The 20,191-nt window shown below is 41.0% G+C and overlaps 1 protein-coding gene across 1 annotated transcript in view; it reads right to left on the minus strand.

Moving 5' to 3' along the window:
• LOC121560752 (peroxisome proliferator-activated receptor gamma-like) overlaps window positions 1-20,191 on the minus strand; it is a 205,102-nt gene that overhangs the window by 94,482 nt on the left and 90,429 nt on the right. The window contains exon 5 of the mRNA XM_045216668.1: window positions 6,312-6,511. Coding sequence (XP_045072603.1) covers window positions 6,312-6,511 — 200 coding nt within the window. The remainder of the gene's footprint in view (window positions 1-6,311; window positions 6,512-20,191) is intronic.

Raw genomic sequence — 20,191 nt, forward strand, 5'->3', positions numbered from 1 at the left:
ACATGACTTCTACTGGTACTAGCTTGTCAACATTATTAGCTAGCTATATACAGTGGGGAAAAAAAGTATTTAGTCAGCCACCAATTTTGCAAGTTCTCCCACTTAAAAAGATGAGAGAGGCCTGTAATTGTCATCATAGGTACACGTCAACTATGACAGACAAATTGAGAAAATAAAATCCAGAAAATCACATTGTAGGATTTTTAATGAATTTATTTGCAAATTATGGTGGAAAATAAGTATTTGGTCACCTACAAACAAGCAAAATTTCTGGCTCTCACAGACCTGTAACTTCTTCTTTAAGAGGCTCCTCTGTCCTCCACTCGTTACCTGTATTAATGGCACCTGTTTGAACTTGTTATCAGTATAAAAGACACCTGTCCACAACCTCAAACAGTCACACTCCAAACTCCACTATGGCCAAGACCAACGAGCTGTCAAAGGACACCAGAAACAAAATTGTAGACCTGCACCAGGCTGGGAAGACAATCTGCAATATGTAAGCAGCTTGGTTTGAAGAAATCAACTGTGGGAGCAATTATTAGGAAATGGAAGACATACAAGACCACTGATAATCTCCCTCAATCTGGGGCTCCACGCAAGATCTCACCCCGTGGGGTCAAAATGATCACAAGAACGGTGAGCAAAAATCCCAGAACCACACGGGGGGACCTAGTGAATGACCTGCAGAGAGCTGGGACCAAAGTAACAAAGCCTACCATCAGTAACACACTACGCCGCCAGGGACTCAAATCCTGCAGTGCCAGACGTGTCCCCCTGCTTAAGCCAGTACATGTCCAGGCCCGTCTGAAGTTTGCTAGAGTGCATTTGGATGATCCAGAGGAGGATTGGGAGAATGTCATATGGTCAGATGAAACCAAAATATAAATGTTTGGTAAAAACTCAACTGGTCGTGTTTGGAGGACAAAGAATGCTGAGTTGCATCCAAAGAACGCCATACCTACTGTGAAGCATGGGGGTGGAAACATCATGCTTTGGGGCTGTTTTTCTGCAAGGGGACCAGGACGACTGATCCGTGTAAAGGAAAGAATGAATGGGACCATGTATCGTGAGATTTTGAGTGAAAACCTCCTTCCATCAGCAAGGGCATTGAAGATGAAACGTGGCTGGGTCTTTCAGCATGACAATGATCCCAAACACACCGCCCGGGCAACGAAGGAGTGGCTTCGTAAGAAGCATTTCAAGGTCCTGGAGTGGCCTAGCCAGTCTCCAGATCTCAACCCCATAGAAAATCTTTGGAGGGAGTTGAAAGTCTGTGTTGCCCAGCGACAGCCCCAAAACATCACTGCTCTAGAGGAGATCTGCATGGAGGAATGGGCCAAAATACCAGCAACAGTGTGTGAAAACCTTGTGAAGACTTACAGAAAACGTTTGACCTGTGTCACTGCCAACAAAGGGTATATAACAAAGTATTGAGAAACTTTTGTTATTGACCAAATACTTATTTTCCACCATAATTTGCAAATAAATTTATAAAAAATCCTACAATGTGATTTTCTGGATTTTTATCCTAATTTGTCTGTCATAGTTGACGTGTACCTCTGATGAAAATTACAGGCCTCTCTCATCTTTTTAAGTGGGAGAACTTGCACAATTGGTGGCTGACTAAATACTTTTTCCCCACTGTACATTACATGACTTCTACTGGTACTAGCTTGTCAACATTATTAGCAACATTATTATCTAGCTATACACATTACATGACTTCTACTGGTACTAGCTTGTCAACATTATTAGCTACCTATACACATTACATGACTTCTACTGGTACTAGCTTGTCAACATTATTATCTAGCTATACACATTACATGACTTCTACTGGTACTATCTTGTCAACATTATTAGCTAGCTATATACATTACATGACTTCTACTGGTACTAGCTTGTCAAAATTATTAGCAACATTATTATCTAGCAATACACATTACATGACTTCTACTGGTACTAGCTTGTCAACATTATTAGCTAGCTATATACATTACATGACTTCTACTGGTACTAGCTTGTCAACATTATTAGCAACATTATTATCTAGATATACACATTATATGACTTCTACTGGTGCTAGCTTGTCAACATTATTAGCTACCTATACACATTACATGACTTCTACTGGTACTAGCTTGTCACCATTATTAGCTAGCTATACACATTACATGACTTCTACTGGTACTAGCTTGTCAACATTATTAGCTACCTATACACATTACATGACTTCTACTGGTACTAGCTTATCAACATTATTAGCAACATTATTATCTACCTATACACATTACATGACTTCTACTGGTACTAGCTTGTCAACATTATTAGCTATCTATAGACATTACATGACTTCTACTGATACTAGCTTGTCAACATTATTAGCTACCTATACACATTACATGACTTCTACTGGTACTAGCTTGTCAACATTATTATGTAGCTATACACATTACATGACTTCTACTGGTACTAGCTTGTCAACATTATTAGCTACCTATACACATTATATGACTTCTACTGGTACTAGCTTGTCAACATTATTAGCTAGCTATACACATTACATGACTTCTACTGGTACTAGCTTGTCAACATTATTAGCAACATTATTATCTAGCTATACACATTACATGACTTCTACTGGTACTAGCTTGTCAACATTATTAGCTACCTATACACATTATATGACTTCTACTGGTACTAGCTTGCCAACATTATTAGCAACATTATTATCTAGCTATACACATTACATGACTTCTACTGGTACTAGCTTGTCAACATTATTAGCTACCTATACACATTACATGACTTCTACTGGTACTAGCTTGTCAACATTATTAGCAACATTATTATCTAGCTATACACATTACATGACTTCTACTGGTACTAGCTTGTCAACATTATTAGCTACCTATACACATTACATGACTTCTACTGGTACTAGCTTGTCAACATTATTAGCTACCTATACACATTACATGACTTCTACTGGTACTAGCTTGTCAACATTATTATCTAGCTATACACATTACATGACTTCTACTGGTGCTAGCTTGTCAACATTATTAGCTACCTATACACATTACATGACTTATACTGGTACTAGCTTGTCAACATTATTAGCTACCTATACACATTACATGACTTCTACTGGTACTAGCTTGTCAACATTATTTGAAACATTATTATCTACCTATACACATTACATGACTTCTACTGGTACAAGCTTGTCAACATTATTAGCTACATATTACAATACTTCTACTGGTACTAGCTTGTCAACATTATTAGCTAGCTATACACATTACATGACTTCTACTGGTACTAGCTTGTCAACATTATTATCTAGCTATACACATTACATGACTTCTACTGGTACTAGCTTGTCAACATTATTAGCTAGCTATACACATTACATGACTTCTACTGGTACTAGCTTGTCAACATTATTAGCTAGCGATACACATTACATGACTTCTACTGGTACTAGCTTGTCAACATTATTAGCTAGCTATACACATTACATGACTTCTACTGGTACTAGCTTGTCAACATTATTAGCTAGCTATACACATTACATGACTTCTACTGGTACTAGCTTGTCAACATTATTAGCTAGCTAGCTAGCTAGCTTGACAGGCAGGGCTCATAAAGGATGGACAATTAACCTAAACCACACATACTTGTCAGGTATAGCACATTTTTATGTCACTTAAATCTCCAATTAGTGGTGGCCAATGTTGAGATAGAAAGGTGTAATCCAGCTCTGTTTCTGCACTGAAATGCATTGGAGCATGCTGCGCTTGCCCCCCAGCTGTGAATGGAATGGCATAACATTCTACTGTACTCTGTCATAACATTCTACTGTACTCTGGCATAACATTCTACTGTTCTCTGTCATAACATTCTACTGTACTCTGTCATAACATTCTACTGTTCTCTGTCATAACATTCTACTGTACTGGCATAACATTCTACTGTACTCTGGCATAACATTCTACTGTACTCTGGCATAACATTCTACTGTACTCTGGCATAACATTCTACTGTACTCTGTCATAACATTCTACTGTACTCTGGCATAACATTCTACTGTACTCTGGCATAACATTCTACTGTACTCTGTCATAACATTCTACTGTACTGGCATAACATTCTACTGTACTCTGTCATAACATTCTACTGTTCTCTGTCATAACATTCTACTGTACTGGCATAACATTCTACTGTACTCTGGCATAACATTCTACTGTACTCTGGCATAACATTCTACTGTACTCTGTCATAACATTCTACTGTACTCTGGCATAACATTCTACTGTACTCTGGCATAACATTCTACTGTACTCTGTCATAACATTCTACTGTTCTCTGTCATAACATTCTACTGTACTCTGGCATAACATTCTACTGTTCTCTGTCATAACATTCTACTGTACTCTGTCATAACATTCTACTGTACTCTGTCATAACATTCTACTGTTCTCTGTCATAACATTCTACTGTACTCTGTCATAACATTCTACTGTTCTCTGTCATAACATTCTACTATACTCTGGCATAACATTCTACTGTACTCTGGCATAACATTCTACTGTACTCTGGCATAACATTCTACTGTACTCTGTCATAACATTCTACTGTACTGGCATATCATTCTACTGTACTCTGTCATAACATTCTACTGTACTGGCATAACATTCTACTGTACTCTGTCATAACATTCTACTGTACTGTCATAACATTCTACTGTACTGGCATAACATTCTACTGTTCTCTGTCATAACATTCTACTGTACTCTGGCATAACATTCTACTGTACTCTGGCATAACATTCTACTGTACTCTGGCATAACATTCTACTGTTCTCTGTCATAACATTCTACTGTACTCTGTCATAACATTCTAATGTTCTCTGTCATAACATTCTACTGTTCTCTGTCATAACATTCTACTGTACTGGCATAACATTCTACTGTTCTCTGTCATAACATTCTACTGTACTCTGGCATAACATTCTACTGTACTCTGGCATAACATTCTACTGTACTCTGGCATAACATTCTACTGTTCTCTGTCATAACATTCTACTGTACTCTGTCATAACATTCTACTGTACTCTGGCATAACATTCTACTGTACTCTGGCATAACATTCTACTGTACTGGCATAACATTCTACTGTACTCTGGCATAACATTCTACTGTACTCTGGCATAACATTCTACTGTACTGGCATAACATTCTACTGTACTCTGTCATAACATTCTACTGTACTGGCATAACATTCTACTGTACTGGCATAACATTCTACTGTACTCTGTCATAACATTCTACTGTACTCTGGCATAACATTCTACTGTACTCTGGCATAACATTCTACTGTACTCTGGCATAACATTCTACTGTACTGGCATAACATTCTACTGTACTCTGTCATAACATTCTACTGTACTCTGGCATAACATTCTACTGTACTCTGTCATAACATTCTACTGTACTCTGGCATAACATTCTACTGTACTCTGGCATAACATTCTACTGTACTCTGGCATATCATTCTACTGTACTCTGGCATAACATTCTACTGTACTCTGGCATAACATGCTACTGTACTCTGGCATAACATTCTACTGTACTCTGGCATAACATTCTACTGTACTCTGGCATAACATTCTACTGTACTCTGGCATAACATTCTACTGTACTCTGGCATAACATTCTACTGTACTCTGGCATAACATTCTACTGTACTGGCATAACATTCTACTGTACTCTGGCATAACATTCTACTGTACTGGCATAACATTCTACTGTACTCTGTCATAACATTCTACTGTACTCTGTCATAACATTCTACTGTACTCTGTCATAACATTCTACTGTACTCTGTCATAACATTCTACTGTACTGGCATAACATTCTACTGTACTCTGGCATAACATTCTACTGTTCTCTGGCATAACATTCTACTGTACTGGCATAACATTCTACTGTACTCTGGCATAACATTCTACTGTACTGGCATAACATTCTACTGTACTGGCATAACATGCTACTGTACTAGCATAACATTCTACTCCATGTTTTATTAGTGTGGACAGGTCATAAACCTGAAACTCTTTCTCCTAGTAAGTCAAGTCTTTCTGCTAGTACCACCCATGTGGCTGAAACCTGATATGCATCTCTGCATGGCAGATATCTCAGCTTGGTTGTGATAGCGAATAACTACTGTGGCATGTTAGTATGGTTGGGACTGTAATAGGGAATAGCTAGTAGCTACTGTGCCATGATAGGTCTGGTACGTACCGCGTTGTCCCCAGTCTTCCCAGACAGGATGGCCCTGGCCTTGGCCTTAGTGAGGGGGAAGTATTTGAGATAGGACTCCAGCAGCAGCTTGCCCAGGCTCCTCAGGTCGGCAGCCTCAGGGTGCATGGTGTCCATGTCAGTAGAGAACTCAGCTAGGAGCTTCTCCTTCTCAGCCTGGGGCATCCGGCCAAAACGAATGGCTGAATGGGAAACAACACAGACAGCACAACATTATCAGATCAATAATGACAAACCTCCTGGCATTGACAACTTAGATGGAAAGCTACTGAGGATGGTAGCGGACTCTATGGCCACTCCTATCTGTCATATCTTTAATCTGAGCCTAGAGGAAAGTGTTTGTCCTCAGGCCTAGAAGGAAGCATAAGTCATTCCGCTACCCAAGAGTGGTAAAGCAGCCTTTACTGGTTCTAACAGCAGACCTATCAGCTTGCTGCCAGCTCTTAGCAAACTGTTGGAAAAAATGGCGTTTGACCAAATACAATGCTATTTCTCTGTAAACAAATTGACAACAGACTTTCAGCATGCTTATAGAGAAGGGCACTCAACATGTACTGCACTGACACACATTACTGATGATTGGTTGAAAGAAATTGATAAGAAGAAGATTGTGGGAGCTGTACTGTTAGATTTCAGTGCAGCCTTTGATATTATTGACCATATCCTGTTGTTGATAAAAACGTATGTTTTATGGCTTTTCAACCTCTGCTATATCGTGGATTCAGAGCTATCGATCTAATAAAACTCAGAGGGTTTTCTTTAATGGAAGCCTCTCTAATGTCAAACATGTAAAGTTGGGTGTACTGCAGGGCAGCTCTCTAGGCTTCCATTGCAGGACAAATTTTAGTGGAATGGCGCCGGAGGGGATGGCTGCCGTTTTATGGACTCTTAACCAACCGTGCTATTTGGTTTGTTTTTTCGCATTGTTTGTAACTTATTTTGTACATAATGGTGCTGCTACCGTCTCTTATGACCGAAAAGAGCTTCTGGACATCAGAACAGCGATTACTCAGCGTGAACTGGACAAATAATTTTTCTTTAATGAGTTGGACGAGAGGGATTTGCTCCAGACACCCGACAGGACCCTTATCCCCGTAATTCGCAGGAGAAAGAGACAGAGATATTGCGGAAGGAGATCGGGGTGCCTGGTAAGGAGCTGGCGACGAGTGGCTAATCTGCCTTTGCCATCGGTAATAATAATAATAATAATAATATGCCATTTAGCAGACGCTTTTATCCAAAGCGACTTACAGTCATGCGTGCATAATTTTTTTTGTGTACGGTACTATTGGCCAACGTACAATCGCTTGATTTGATTAGGCCCACTACTCTTTTGACCTGCCACTGGCATTAAACAAAGCATGTGTGTCCATGTATGCTGACGATTCAACCATATACAGTACCAGTCAAAAGTACTTTTTCTACTGACAAAAGGTTGGCTATTTGAAGAATCTCAAATATATTTTGATTTGTTTAACACTTTTTTGGTTACTACATGATTCCATATGTGTTATTTCATAGTTTTGATGTCTTCACTATTATTCTACAATGTAGAAAATAGTAAAAAAATAAAGAAAAACCCTTCAATGAGTAGGTGTGTCCAAACTTTTGACTGGTCGTGTACGTGTCAGCAACCATAGCTAATGAAGTCACTGAAACTCTTAACAAGGAGTTGCAGTCAGTTTTGGAATGGGGTGGCCAGTAATAAACTGGTCCTGAACATCTCTAAAACTAAGAACATTGTATTTGGTACAAATCTGGTAATGAATGGTGTGGCAGTTGAACAAGTTGAGGAGACTAAATTACTTGGTGTTACCTTAGATTGTAAACTGTCATGGTCAAAACATTTAGATTCAATGGTTGTAAAGACGGGAAGAGGTATGACCATAGTTGTCACGGATTCAGCCGAGGCTGCTCCTCCTCCCTGCTCGGGCAGGCTTCGGCGTTCGTCGTCCCCGGAGTACTAGCTGCCACCGATCTATGTTTCGGTGTTTGACTTGTTGTGTCTGATTGTGTACACCTGTTCCCCATTATGTTGTATTGTATTCCCTATTTAACCCTCTGTCGTGCATTGTGTGTTATTGTTTTGTGTCATCGACAGTGTACCGGTTGTTAGTTTTCTCCGTTGTTTGGAGACTGTTTATTTCATTTTACATTTACATTTTAGTCATTTAGCAGATGCTCTTATCCAGAGCGACTTACAGTTAGTGCATACATTATAATTTTGTAGATTTTTTTTTATTATTATTATTATTATTATTTTTATACTGGCCCCCCATGGGAATCGAACCCACAACCCTGGCGTTGCAAACGCCATGCTCTACCAACTGAGCTACCTCCCTGCCAGCCATTCCCTCCCCTACCCTACCCTGGACGACGCTGAGCCAATTGTGTGGGTCTCCCGGTCGCGGCCAGCTACGACAGAGCCTGGATTTGAACCAGGATCTCTAGTGGCACAGTTAGCACTGCGATGCAGTGCCTTAGACCACTGCGCCACTGGCGACTTTTATTAAAGTACGATTTCCAGTAGCTCTGTGTCCTGCGTGTGACTTCACCTACCGCATTTCACTGTCGCCGTTTCTGACAATAGTGAAGTGATGCTCTGCTTTTTTGAGACCACACTCCACAAAGCAAGTCCTGCAGGCTCTAGTTTTGTCTTATCTTGATTATTGTCCAGTCATGTGGTCAAGTGCTGCAAAGAAAGACCTACTTAAGCTGCGGATGGACATCATGAAAATGATCGAAGAGGTTGAGGGTAGAGGAAGTTCAGGAGTAAAAACAAACAAAATATAACTTTTGTAAAGTTGACTGTCCATAAAATGTTTATAGTATGTATAAGCTGGAAGTAGAGGCCTAAGCGTTGTTGTTCACTAGTTTACTCCAATTAGGGAAGGGGTGGTGGGGTTGGAAAGTAATAAAGGGAAATATATTTTTTTAAAGGATATGTATATGTATGTATATGTATTTATATGTATGTATGTGTATATATATATGTATGTATATATATATATGTATGTATGTATATATATATATATGTATGTATGTGTATGTGTGTATATATATATATATATATATATATATATATATATATATATATATATACACAGTGGGGAAAAAAGTATTTAGTCAGCCACCAATTGTGCAAGTTCTCCCACTTAAAAAGATGAGAGAGGCCTATAATTTTCTTCATAGGTACACGTCAACTATGACAGAGAAATTGAGAAAAAAAATCCAGAAAATCACATTGTAGGATTTTTAATGAATTTATTTGCAAATTATGGTGGAAAATAAGTATTTGATCAACTACAAACAAGCAAGATTTCTGGCTCTCACAGACCTGTAACTTCTTCTTTAAGAGGCTCCTCTGTCCTCCACTCGTTACCTGTATTAATGGCACCTGTTTGAACTTGTTATCAGTATAAAAGAGACCTGTCCACAACCTCAAACAGTCACACTCCAAACTCCACTATGGCCAAGACCAAAGAGCTGTCAAAGGACGCCAGAAACAAAATTGTAGACCTGCACCAGGCTGGGAAGACTGAATCTGCAATAGGTAAGCAGCTTGGTTTGAAGAAATAAACTGTGGGAGCAATTATTGGGAAATGGAAGACATACAAGACCACTGATAATCTCCCTCGATCTGGGGCTCCACGCAAGATCTCACCCCGTGGGGTCAAAATGATCACAAGAACGGTGAGCAAAAATCCCAGAACCACACGGGTGGACCTAGTGAATGACCTGCAGAGAGCTGGGACCAAAGTAACAAAGCCTACCATCAGTAACACACTACGCCGCCAGGGACTCAAATCCTGCAGTGGCAGACGTGTCCCCCTGCTTAAGCCAGTACATGTCCAGGCCCGTCTGAAGTTTGCTAGAGTGCATTTGGATGATCCAGAAGAGGATTGGGAGAATGTCATGTGGTCAGATGAAACCAAAATATAACTTTTTGGTAAAAACTCAACTCGTCGTGTTTGGAGGACAAAGAATGCTGAGTTGCATCCAAAGAACACCATACCTACTGTGAAACATGGGGGTGGAAACATCATGCTTTGGGGCTGTTTTTCTGCAAAGGGACCAGGACGACTGTTCCGTGTAAAGGAAATAATGAATGGGGCCATGTATCGTGAGATTTTGAGTGAAAACCTCCTTCCATCAGCAAGGGCATTGAAGATGAAACGTGGCTGGGTCTTTCAGCAGGACAATGATCCCAAACACACCGCCCGGGCAACGAAGGAGTGGCTTCGTAAGAAGCATTTCAAGGTCCTGGAGTGGCCTAGCCAGTCTCCAGATCTCAACCCCATAGAAAATCTTTGGAGGGAGTTGAAAGTCCGTGTTGCCCAGCGACAGCCCCAAAACATCACTGCTCTAGAGGAGATCTGCATGGAGGAATGGGCCAAAATACAAGCAACAGTGTGTGAAAACCTTGTGAAGACTTACAGAAAACATTTGACCTGTGTCATTGCCAACAAAGGGTATATAACAAAGTATTGAGAAACTTTTGTTATTGACCAAATACTTATTTTCCACCATAATTTGCAAATAAATTCATTAAAAATCCTACGATGTGATTTTCTGGATTTTTTTGTCAAATTTTGTCTGTCATAGTTGACGTGTACCTATGATGAAAATTACAGGCCTCTCTCATCTTTTTAAGTGGGAGAACTTGCACAATTGGTGGCTGACTAAATACTTTTTTCCCCCACTGTATATATATATATATATATATATATATATATACACACACAGTGGGGAGAACAAGTATTTGATACACTGACGATTTTGCAGGTTTTCCTACTTACAAAGCATGTAGAGGTCTGTAATTTTGATCATAGGTAACTTCAACTGTGAGAGACGGAATCTAAAACAAAAATCCAGAAAATCACATTGTATGATTTTTAAGTAATTAATTTGCATTTTATTGCATGACATAAGTATTTGATCACCTACCAACCAGTAAGAATTCCGGCTCTCACAGACCTGTTAGTTTTTCTTTAAGAAGCCCTCCTGTTCTCCACTCATTACCTGTATTAACTGCACATGTTTGAACTCATTACCTGTATAAAAGACACCTGTTCACACACTCAATCAAACAGACTCCAATCTCTCCACAATGACCAAGACCAGAGAGCTGTGTAAGGACATCAGGGATAAAATTGTAGACCTGCACAAGGCTGGGATGGGCTACATGACAATAGGCAAGCAGCTTGGTGAGAAGGCAACAACTGTTGGCCCAATTATTAGAAAATGGAAGAAGTTCAAGATGACAGTCAATCACTCTCGGTCTGGGGCTCCATGCAAGATCTCACCTCGTGGGGCATCAATGATCATGAGGAAGGTGAGGGATCAGCCCAGAACTACACGGCAGGACCTGGTCAATGACCTGAAGAGAGCTGGGACCACAGTCTCAAAGAAAACCATTAGTAACACACTACGCCGTCATGGATTAAACCCCTGCTCAAGCCAGCGCATATCCAGGCCCGTCTGAAGTTTGCCAATGACCATCTGGATGATCCAGAGGAGGAATGGGAGAAGGTCATGTGGTCTGATGAGTCAAAAATAGAGCTTTTTGGTCTAAACTCCACTCGCCGTGTTTGGAGGAAGAAGAAGGATGAGTACAACCCCAAGAACACCATCCCAACCGTGAAGCATGGAGGTGGAAACATCATTCTTTGGGGATGCTTTTCTGCAAAGGGGACAGGACGACTGCACCGTATTGAGGAGAGGATGGATGGGGCCATGTATCGCGAGATCTTGGCCAACTTCCCTCAGTAAGAGCATTGAAGATGGGTCGTGGCTGGGTCTTCCAGCATGACAACGACCCGAAACACACAGCCAGGGCAACTAAGGAGTGGCTCCGTAAGAAGCATCTCAAGGTCCTGGAGTGGCCTAGCCAGTCTCCAGACCTGAACCCAATAGAACATCTTTGGAGGGAGCTGAAAGTCCGTATTGCCCAGCGACAGCCCCGAAACCTGAAGGATCTGGAGAAGGTCACGACGAGTTGAGTTTTTACCAAAAAGTTATATTTTGGTTTCATCTGACCAAATGACATTCTCCCAATCCTCTTCTGGGTCATCCAAATGCACTCTAGCACACTTCAGACGGGCCTGGACATGTACTGGCTTAAGCAGGGGGACACGTCTGGCACTGCAGGATTTGAGTCCCTGGCGGCGTAGTGTGTTACTGATGGTAGGCTTTGTTACTTTGGTCACAGCTCTCTGCAGGTCATTCACTAGGTCCACCCGTGTGGTTCTGGGATTTTTGCTCACCGTTCTTGTGATCATTTTGACCCCACGGGGTTAGATCTTGCGTGGATTCCCAGATCGAGGGAGATTATCAGTGGTCTTGTATGTCTTCCATTTCCTAATAATTGCTCCCACAGTTGATTTCTTCAAACCAAGCTGCTTACCATTTGCAGATTCAGTCTTCCCAGCCTGGTGCAGGTCTACAATTTTGTTTCTGGTGTCCTTTGACAGCTCTTTGGTCTTGGCCATAGTGGAGTTTGGAGTGTGACTGTTTGAGGTTGTGGACAGGTCTCTGTTATACTGATAACAAGTTCAAACAGGTGCCATTAATACAGGTAACGAGTGGAGGACAGAGGAGCCTCTTAAAGAAGAAGTTAGAGGTCTGTGAGAGCCAGAAATCTTGCTTGTTTGTAGGTGACCATATACTTATTTTCCACCATAATTTGCAAATAAATTCATTAAAAATCCTACAATGTGATTTTCTGGACATCTTTTTAAGTGGGAGAACTTGCACAATTGGTGGCTGACTAAATACTTTTTTTCCCCACTGTATACAGTGAGGGAAAAAAGTATTTGATCCCCTGCTGATTTTGTACGTTTGCCCACTGACAAAGACATGATCAGTCTATAATTTTAATGGTAGGTTTATTTGAACAGTGAGACAGAATAACAACAACAAAAAAATCCAGAAAAACGCATGTCAAAAATGTTATAAATTGATTTTCATTTTAATGAGGGAAATAAGTATTTGACCCCTCTGCAAAACATGACTTAGTACTTGGTGGCAAAACCCTTGTTGGCAATCACAGAGGTAAGACGTTTCTTGTAGTTGGCCACCAGGTTTGCACACATCTCAGGAGGGATTCTGTCCCACTCCTCTTTGCAGATCTTCTCCAAGTCATTAAGGTTTCGAGGCTGATGTTTGGCAACTCGAACCTTCAGCTCCCTCCACAGATTTTCTATGGGATTAAGGTCTGGAGACTGGCTAGGCCTTCCAGGACCTTAATGTGCTTCTTCTTGAGCCACTCCTTTGTTGCCTTGGCCATGTGTTTTGGGTCATTGTCATGCTGGAATACCCATCCACGACCCATTTTCAATGCCCTGGCTGAGGGAAGGAGGTTCTCCCCCAAGATTTGACGGTACACATCCCTTTGATGCAGTAAAGTTGTCCTGTCCCCTTAGCAGAAAAACACCCCCAAAGCATAATGTTTCCACCTCCATGTTTGACGGTGGGGATGGTGTTCTTGGGGTCATAGGCAGCATTCCTCCTCCTCCAAACACGGCGAGTTGAGTTGATGCCAAAGAGCTCCATTTTGGTCTCATCTGACCACAACACTTTCACCCAGTTCTCCTCTGAATCATTCAGATGTTCATTGGCAAACTTCAGACGGGCATGTATATGTGCTTTCTTGAGCAGGGGGACCTTGCGGGCGCTGCACAATTTCAGTCCTTCACGGCGTAGTGTGTTACCAATTGTTTTCTTGGTGACTATGGTCCCAGCTGCCTTGAGATCATTGACAAGATCCTCCTGTGTAGTTCTGGGCTGATTCCTCACCGTTCGTATGATCATTGCAACTCCACGAGGCCGAGGGAGATTGACAGTTATTTTGTGTTTCTTCCATTTGCGAATAATCGCACCAACTGTTGTCACCTTCTCACCAAGCTGCTTGGCGGTGGTCTTGTAGCCCATTCCAGCCTTGTGTAGGTCTACAATCTTGTCCTTGACATCCTTGGAGAGCTCTTTGGTCTTGGCCATGGTGGAGAGTTTGGAATCTGATTGATTGATTGCTTCTGTGGACAGGTGTCTTTTATACAGGTAACAAGCTGAGATTAGGAGCACTCCCTTTAAGAGTGTGCTCCTAATCTCAGCTCGTTACCTGTATAAAAGACACCTGGGAGCCAGAAATCTTTCTGATTGAGAAGGGGTCAAATACTTATTTCCCTCATTAAAATGCAAATCAATTCATAACATTTTTTACATGCGTTTTTCTGGATTTTTTTTGTTGTTATTCTGTCTCTCACTGTTCAAATACACCTACCATTAAAATTATAGACTGATCATTTCTTTGTCAGTGGGCAAACGTACAAAATCAGCAGGGGATCAAATACTTTTTTCCCCTCACTGTACATGTTTCTAGTTTTCTATAAATATGATGATTAAAACTGATCATAATAATCAGTAACAAATAAATATTGATAAATACTGACTCAAAGAGTGACTATACTACTGATTATTATATGACTTCCTATCAAATGTTGTACCTTTATACACCTTTCTACAGTCTGCCATTACAGTCAAATACCAGTATAAGTTGTTGACCACAGTCTCAAGTGTCATTAAATGACAAATATCATCAAGTTTAGGCAGACAGAGGTGATATAACCAGAGTTATATATAGAGAGAGACAGAATTCCTAGAAAATCATGTTTTTTCCTCTGATAGATAGAATGGATAGATAGAATGGATAGGTTAGGGATAGGGTTAGGGTTAGGGTTAGGGTTAGGGTTAGGGTTAGGGATAGGTTGAACTGGAGCTTTATGAATGGAGGTAAGTCAGACACAAAACCAGTCTGTGGATTTACCAACACGTCTCTAACACAGGTTTACAGTATATTACATTATATGTCTAATACAGGATTATATTCCCATCTCCTCTGCGTCAGTCAGACGGCGGGACAAAGCGGTTTCATTTAGTAGAAGTCAACAGTATTCAGTTGGCCTGTTATATATGGCGAGGGTTAGGGTTAGGTCTAAACCTGTTGTTGCATAATGGTGACTTGCAGAGTAATACATTATCTGGTCTATCAGCCATCACACCTTTTGTAAATGTATATGTTGCTCCTCCTACACCTGGGCACCCAGCCAAGCACCATGACACAGCAGAATCTACAGCCAGCTACCTAGCGCCAGCGTGTGTGCCTACATGTGTAAACCTCTGTGAATCATTGATGAAAACACAGATTTCACTAGCCACTACAGCTTATGGGATGGGATGTGAGAGTGAGTGAGTGAGTATATAAGGAGCAACTCAGATGACCCTGCCACTACAGGGACTACACCTGGACTAGAACCACATGACTCTCTCTGGGAGCAACCTTGTCTCAGAGCAAAGCGTATTTTACTCAAATCCGTGCCACTCCATTTAGTATGATATGTTACTTTACGTTAGGTTACATTACATTGGCCTACCAATGTAATAGCGGTTGTACAATAGCATATCGTATAGTATCCTACGTCTTGATCGCACCAGTTTGCTTTGACTCGTTTAGTAAGGTATATTAGGTTTGATGCTTTAGTAAGATATATTATGTTCGACTGCTTTAATATGATATACTATGTTCAACTGCTTTAGTATGATTTATTACGTTAGACTGCTTTAGTATGATATATTACTTTCGACTGCTTTAGTATGATATTTTATGTTCGACTGCTTTAATATGATGTATTATGTTAGACTCCTTTAGTATGATATGCTACGTCCCGGATACTTCGGGATTTTGCCAATGATGTCATTTATCTACTTCCCCAGAGTCAAATCAACTCGTGGATACCATTTTTATGTCTCTGTGTCCAGTATGAAGGAAGTTAGAGGTTAGTTTTGTGAGCCAATGCTAACTAGAGTTAGCACAATGACTGGAAGTGTATGGGTATCTGCTAGCATGCTCTGAGTACACGTCCTGGTAATCCGTCTGGCCCTGCGGCCTTGTGAATGTTGACCTGTTTAAAGGTCTTGCTCACATCGGCTACGGAGAGCGTGATCAAACAGTCATCCTGAACAGCTTGTGCTCTCATGTGTGCTTCAGTGTTGCTTGCCTCGAAGCGAGCATTAAAGGCATTTAGCTCGTCTGGTAGGCTCGCATCACTGGGCAGCTCGCGGCTGGATTTCCCTTTGTAATTCGTAATAGTTTGCAAGCCCTGCCACATCCGATGAGCGTCAGAGCCAGTGTAGTAGGATTCAATCTTAGTGCTGAATTGACGCTTTGCCTGTTTGATGGTTCGTCGGAGGGCATAGCGGGATTTCTTATAAGCATCCGGATTAGTGTCCCGCTCCTTGAAAGCGGCAGCTCTAGCCTTTAGCTCGGTGCGGATGTTGCCTGTATGGCTTCTGGTTGGTATACAGTGGGGGAAAAAGTATTTAGTCAGCCACCAATTGTGCAAGTTATCCCACTTAAAAAGATGAGAGAGGCCTGTAATTTTCATCATATGTACACGTCAACTATGACAGACAAATTGAGCATTTTTTTTCCAGAAAATCACATTGTAGGATTTTTAATGAATTTATTTGCAAATTATGGTGGAAAATAAGTATTTGGTCACCTACAAACAAGCAAGATTTCTGGCTCTCACAGACCTGTAACTTCTTCTTTAAGAGGCTCCTCTGTCCTCCACTCGTTACCTGTATTAATGGCACCTGTATGAACTTGATATTAGTATAAAAGACACCTGTCCACAACCTCAAACAGTCACACTCCAAACTCCACTATGGCCAAGACCAAAGAGCTGTCAAAGGACACCAGAAACAAAATTGTAGACCTGCACCAGGCTGGGAAGACTGAATCTGCAATAGGTAAGCAGCTTGGTTTGAAGAAATCAACTGTGGGAGCAATTATTAGGAAATGGAAGACATACAAGACCACTGATAATCTCCCTCGATCTGGGGCTCCACGCAAGATCTCACCCCGTGGGGTCAAAATGATCACAAGAACGGTGAGCAAAAATCCCAGAACCACACGGGTGGACCTAGTGAATGACCTGCAGAGAGCTGGGAACAAAGTAACAAAGCCTACCATCAGTAACACACTACGCCACCAGGGACTCAAATCCTGCAGTGCCAGACGTGTCCCCCTGCTTAAGCCAGTACATGTCCAGGCCCGTCTGAAGTTTGCTAGAGTGCATTTGGATGATCCAGAAGAGGATTGGGAGAATGTCATGTGGTCAGATGAAACCAAAATAGAACTTTTTGGTAAAAACTCAACTCGTCGTGTTTGGAGGACAAAGAATGCTGAGTTGCATCCAAAGAACACCATACCTACTGTGAAGCATGGGGGTGGAAACATCATGCTTTGGGGCTGTTTTTCTGCAAAGGGACCAGGACGACTGATCTGTGTAAAGGAAAGAATGAATGGGGCCATATATCGTGAGATTTTGAGTGAAAACCTCCTTCCATCAGCAAGGGCATTCTGGATGATCCAGAAGAGGATTGGGAGAATGTCATATGGTCAGATGAAACCAAAATATAACTTTTTGGTAAAAGACTCAACTCGTCTTATCCAGAGCGACTTACAAATAGGTGCATTCACCTTATAGCCAGTGGGATAACCACTTTACAACAAACATCACTGCTCTAGAGGAGATCTGCATGGAGGAATGGGCCAAAATACCAGCAACAGTGTGTGAAAACCTTGTGAAGACTTACAGAAAACGTTTGACCTGTGTCATTGCCAACAAAGGGTATATAACAAAGTATTGAGAAACTTTTGTTATTGACCAAATACTTATTTTCCACCATAATTTGCAAATAAATTCATAAAAAATCCTACAATGTGATTTTCTGGAGAGAAAAAAAATCTCATTTTGTCTGTCATAGTTGACGTGTACCTATGATGAAAATTACAGGCCACTCTCATCTTTTTAAGTGGGAGAACTTGCACAATTGGTGGCTGACTAAATACTTTTTCCCCCCACTGTATGTACGCACGGTCACTATGGGGACGACATCGTCGATGCACTTATTGATGAAGCCGGTGACTGAGGTGGTATACTCCTCAATGTCATTGGATGAATCCCGGATCATATTCATATTTTGCTTGTAAGCAGGAATCAGGAGGATAGAATTATCGTCAGATTTGCCAAATGGAGGTGAGGGAGAGCTTTGTACGCGTCTCTGTGTGTGGAGTAAAGGGTAGTCTAGAGTAGTTTTTTTCTCTGGTTGCACATGTGACATGCTGATAGAAATGAGGTAAAATGGATTTAAGTTTGCCTGCATAAAAGTCCCCAGCCACTAGGAGCGCCTCTTCTGGATGAGCATTTTCTTGTTTGCTTATGGCCTTATGCAGCTCGTTGAGTGCAGTCTTAGTGCCAGCATCGGTTTATGGTGGTAAATAGACAGCTACGAATAATATAGATGAGAACTCTCTTGGTAGATAGTGGGTCTACAGCTTATCATAAGGTACTCTACCTCAGGAGATCATCCAATCTCGAACGGAGATCATCCAGTTTATTTTCCAGTGATTGCACGTTGGTCAACAGAACGGATGGTAGAGGCGGGTTACCCACACGACGACGAATTCTCACACCCTGATCTCCGCCCTCTTAACGCGAATGACAGGGATTTGGGCCTGGTCTCGGGGAAGCAGTATATCCTTCGCGTTGGACTCATTAAAGAAAACACCTTTGTCCAGTTCGAGGTGAGTAATCACTGTTCTGATATAGAGAAGCTCTTTTCGGTCATAAGAGACGGTAGCAGCAACATTATGTAAAAGATAAGTTACAAACAATTGCGAAAAAACTAACAAAATAGCACAGTTGGTTAGGAGCCCGTAAAACGGCAGCCATCCCCTCCGGCGCCATTATCCTTTAAGGTTAGGCTTAGGAGTTAGGGTTAGGAGTTAGTTTAAATGGTTAAGGTTAGGGTTAGGGGCAGGGTTAGCTAACATGCTAAGTAGTTGCAAAGTAGCAAAACATTTGCAAGTAGTTGCAAAGTTCCTAGTTAGCCAAAATGCTAAAGTTGTCCGTGATGAGATTTGAACACACAACATCCACCCCGACCAACCACCCTACTTTAGTTTTTGCCTTAACTTTTTACTGCATTGGGCTAAATTACACAGAGTGTTTCTTGGTAGTCTTAAACAAATCTACTTTTAAACAAAAGTATACACCTCACACACATGGTTATCGGATAAAAAAACAAAAAAACACCTGTACCATGTCAGATATAGAGTTGAAATGTATTCCATTTTGAGTTTGCGTCCCAATATTACACTTTATATACATCACAGAAAAATAACAAAACCGTTTGACAAAGAAACACCGGATTTTCTGCAGTTTTTTTAAATAATGTTGATTAATTATGAAAAATATTAATAACATTCCACCCATGAGGCCACTAGAGGGCGATTTGGTCATTCGACTTCAGCAAAGGGGTCTACGTAACCTATTGTCCAAACGTTATTCCAGATTTACGTTTACTATTTTACGTTTAGTCAATGTAACGTAATGTAACCTAACGTAAAGTAACATATCATACTAAATGGAGTGGCATGGATTTTAGTTAAATATAATGTTTTTTATTTATCTGAGACCAGGCTGCTGGGAGATGCACATAATACTAGCAACATATTCTACATTGATCTATTATATTCCATTGTATTCCATTTGGCTGCTGGAATGTTTGTGTTAGCAGACAACTTTAAACCTAACCTCGGATCAAGACTCCAGATCCAGAGTTGACCTGAGGCATTGATTAATGATCTTGTCGATGCCTTTGAAGCTAAAAAGAGCTGTGCTGCCTTGTTTATTGACCTGTCAAAGGCATTCGACACTGTTGATCATTCTGTTTTGCTGAAGAAGTTATCATAAATAGTCCTGGGATATACAGCCTGTTTATGGTTTCAGAATTAT

This window comes from Coregonus clupeaformis, unplaced genomic scaffold, assembly GCF_020615455.1.
Source record: "Coregonus clupeaformis isolate EN_2021a unplaced genomic scaffold, ASM2061545v1 scaf0769, whole genome shotgun sequence".
Taxonomy (NCBI): Eukaryota; Metazoa; Chordata; class Actinopteri; order Salmoniformes; family Salmonidae; genus Coregonus; species Coregonus clupeaformis.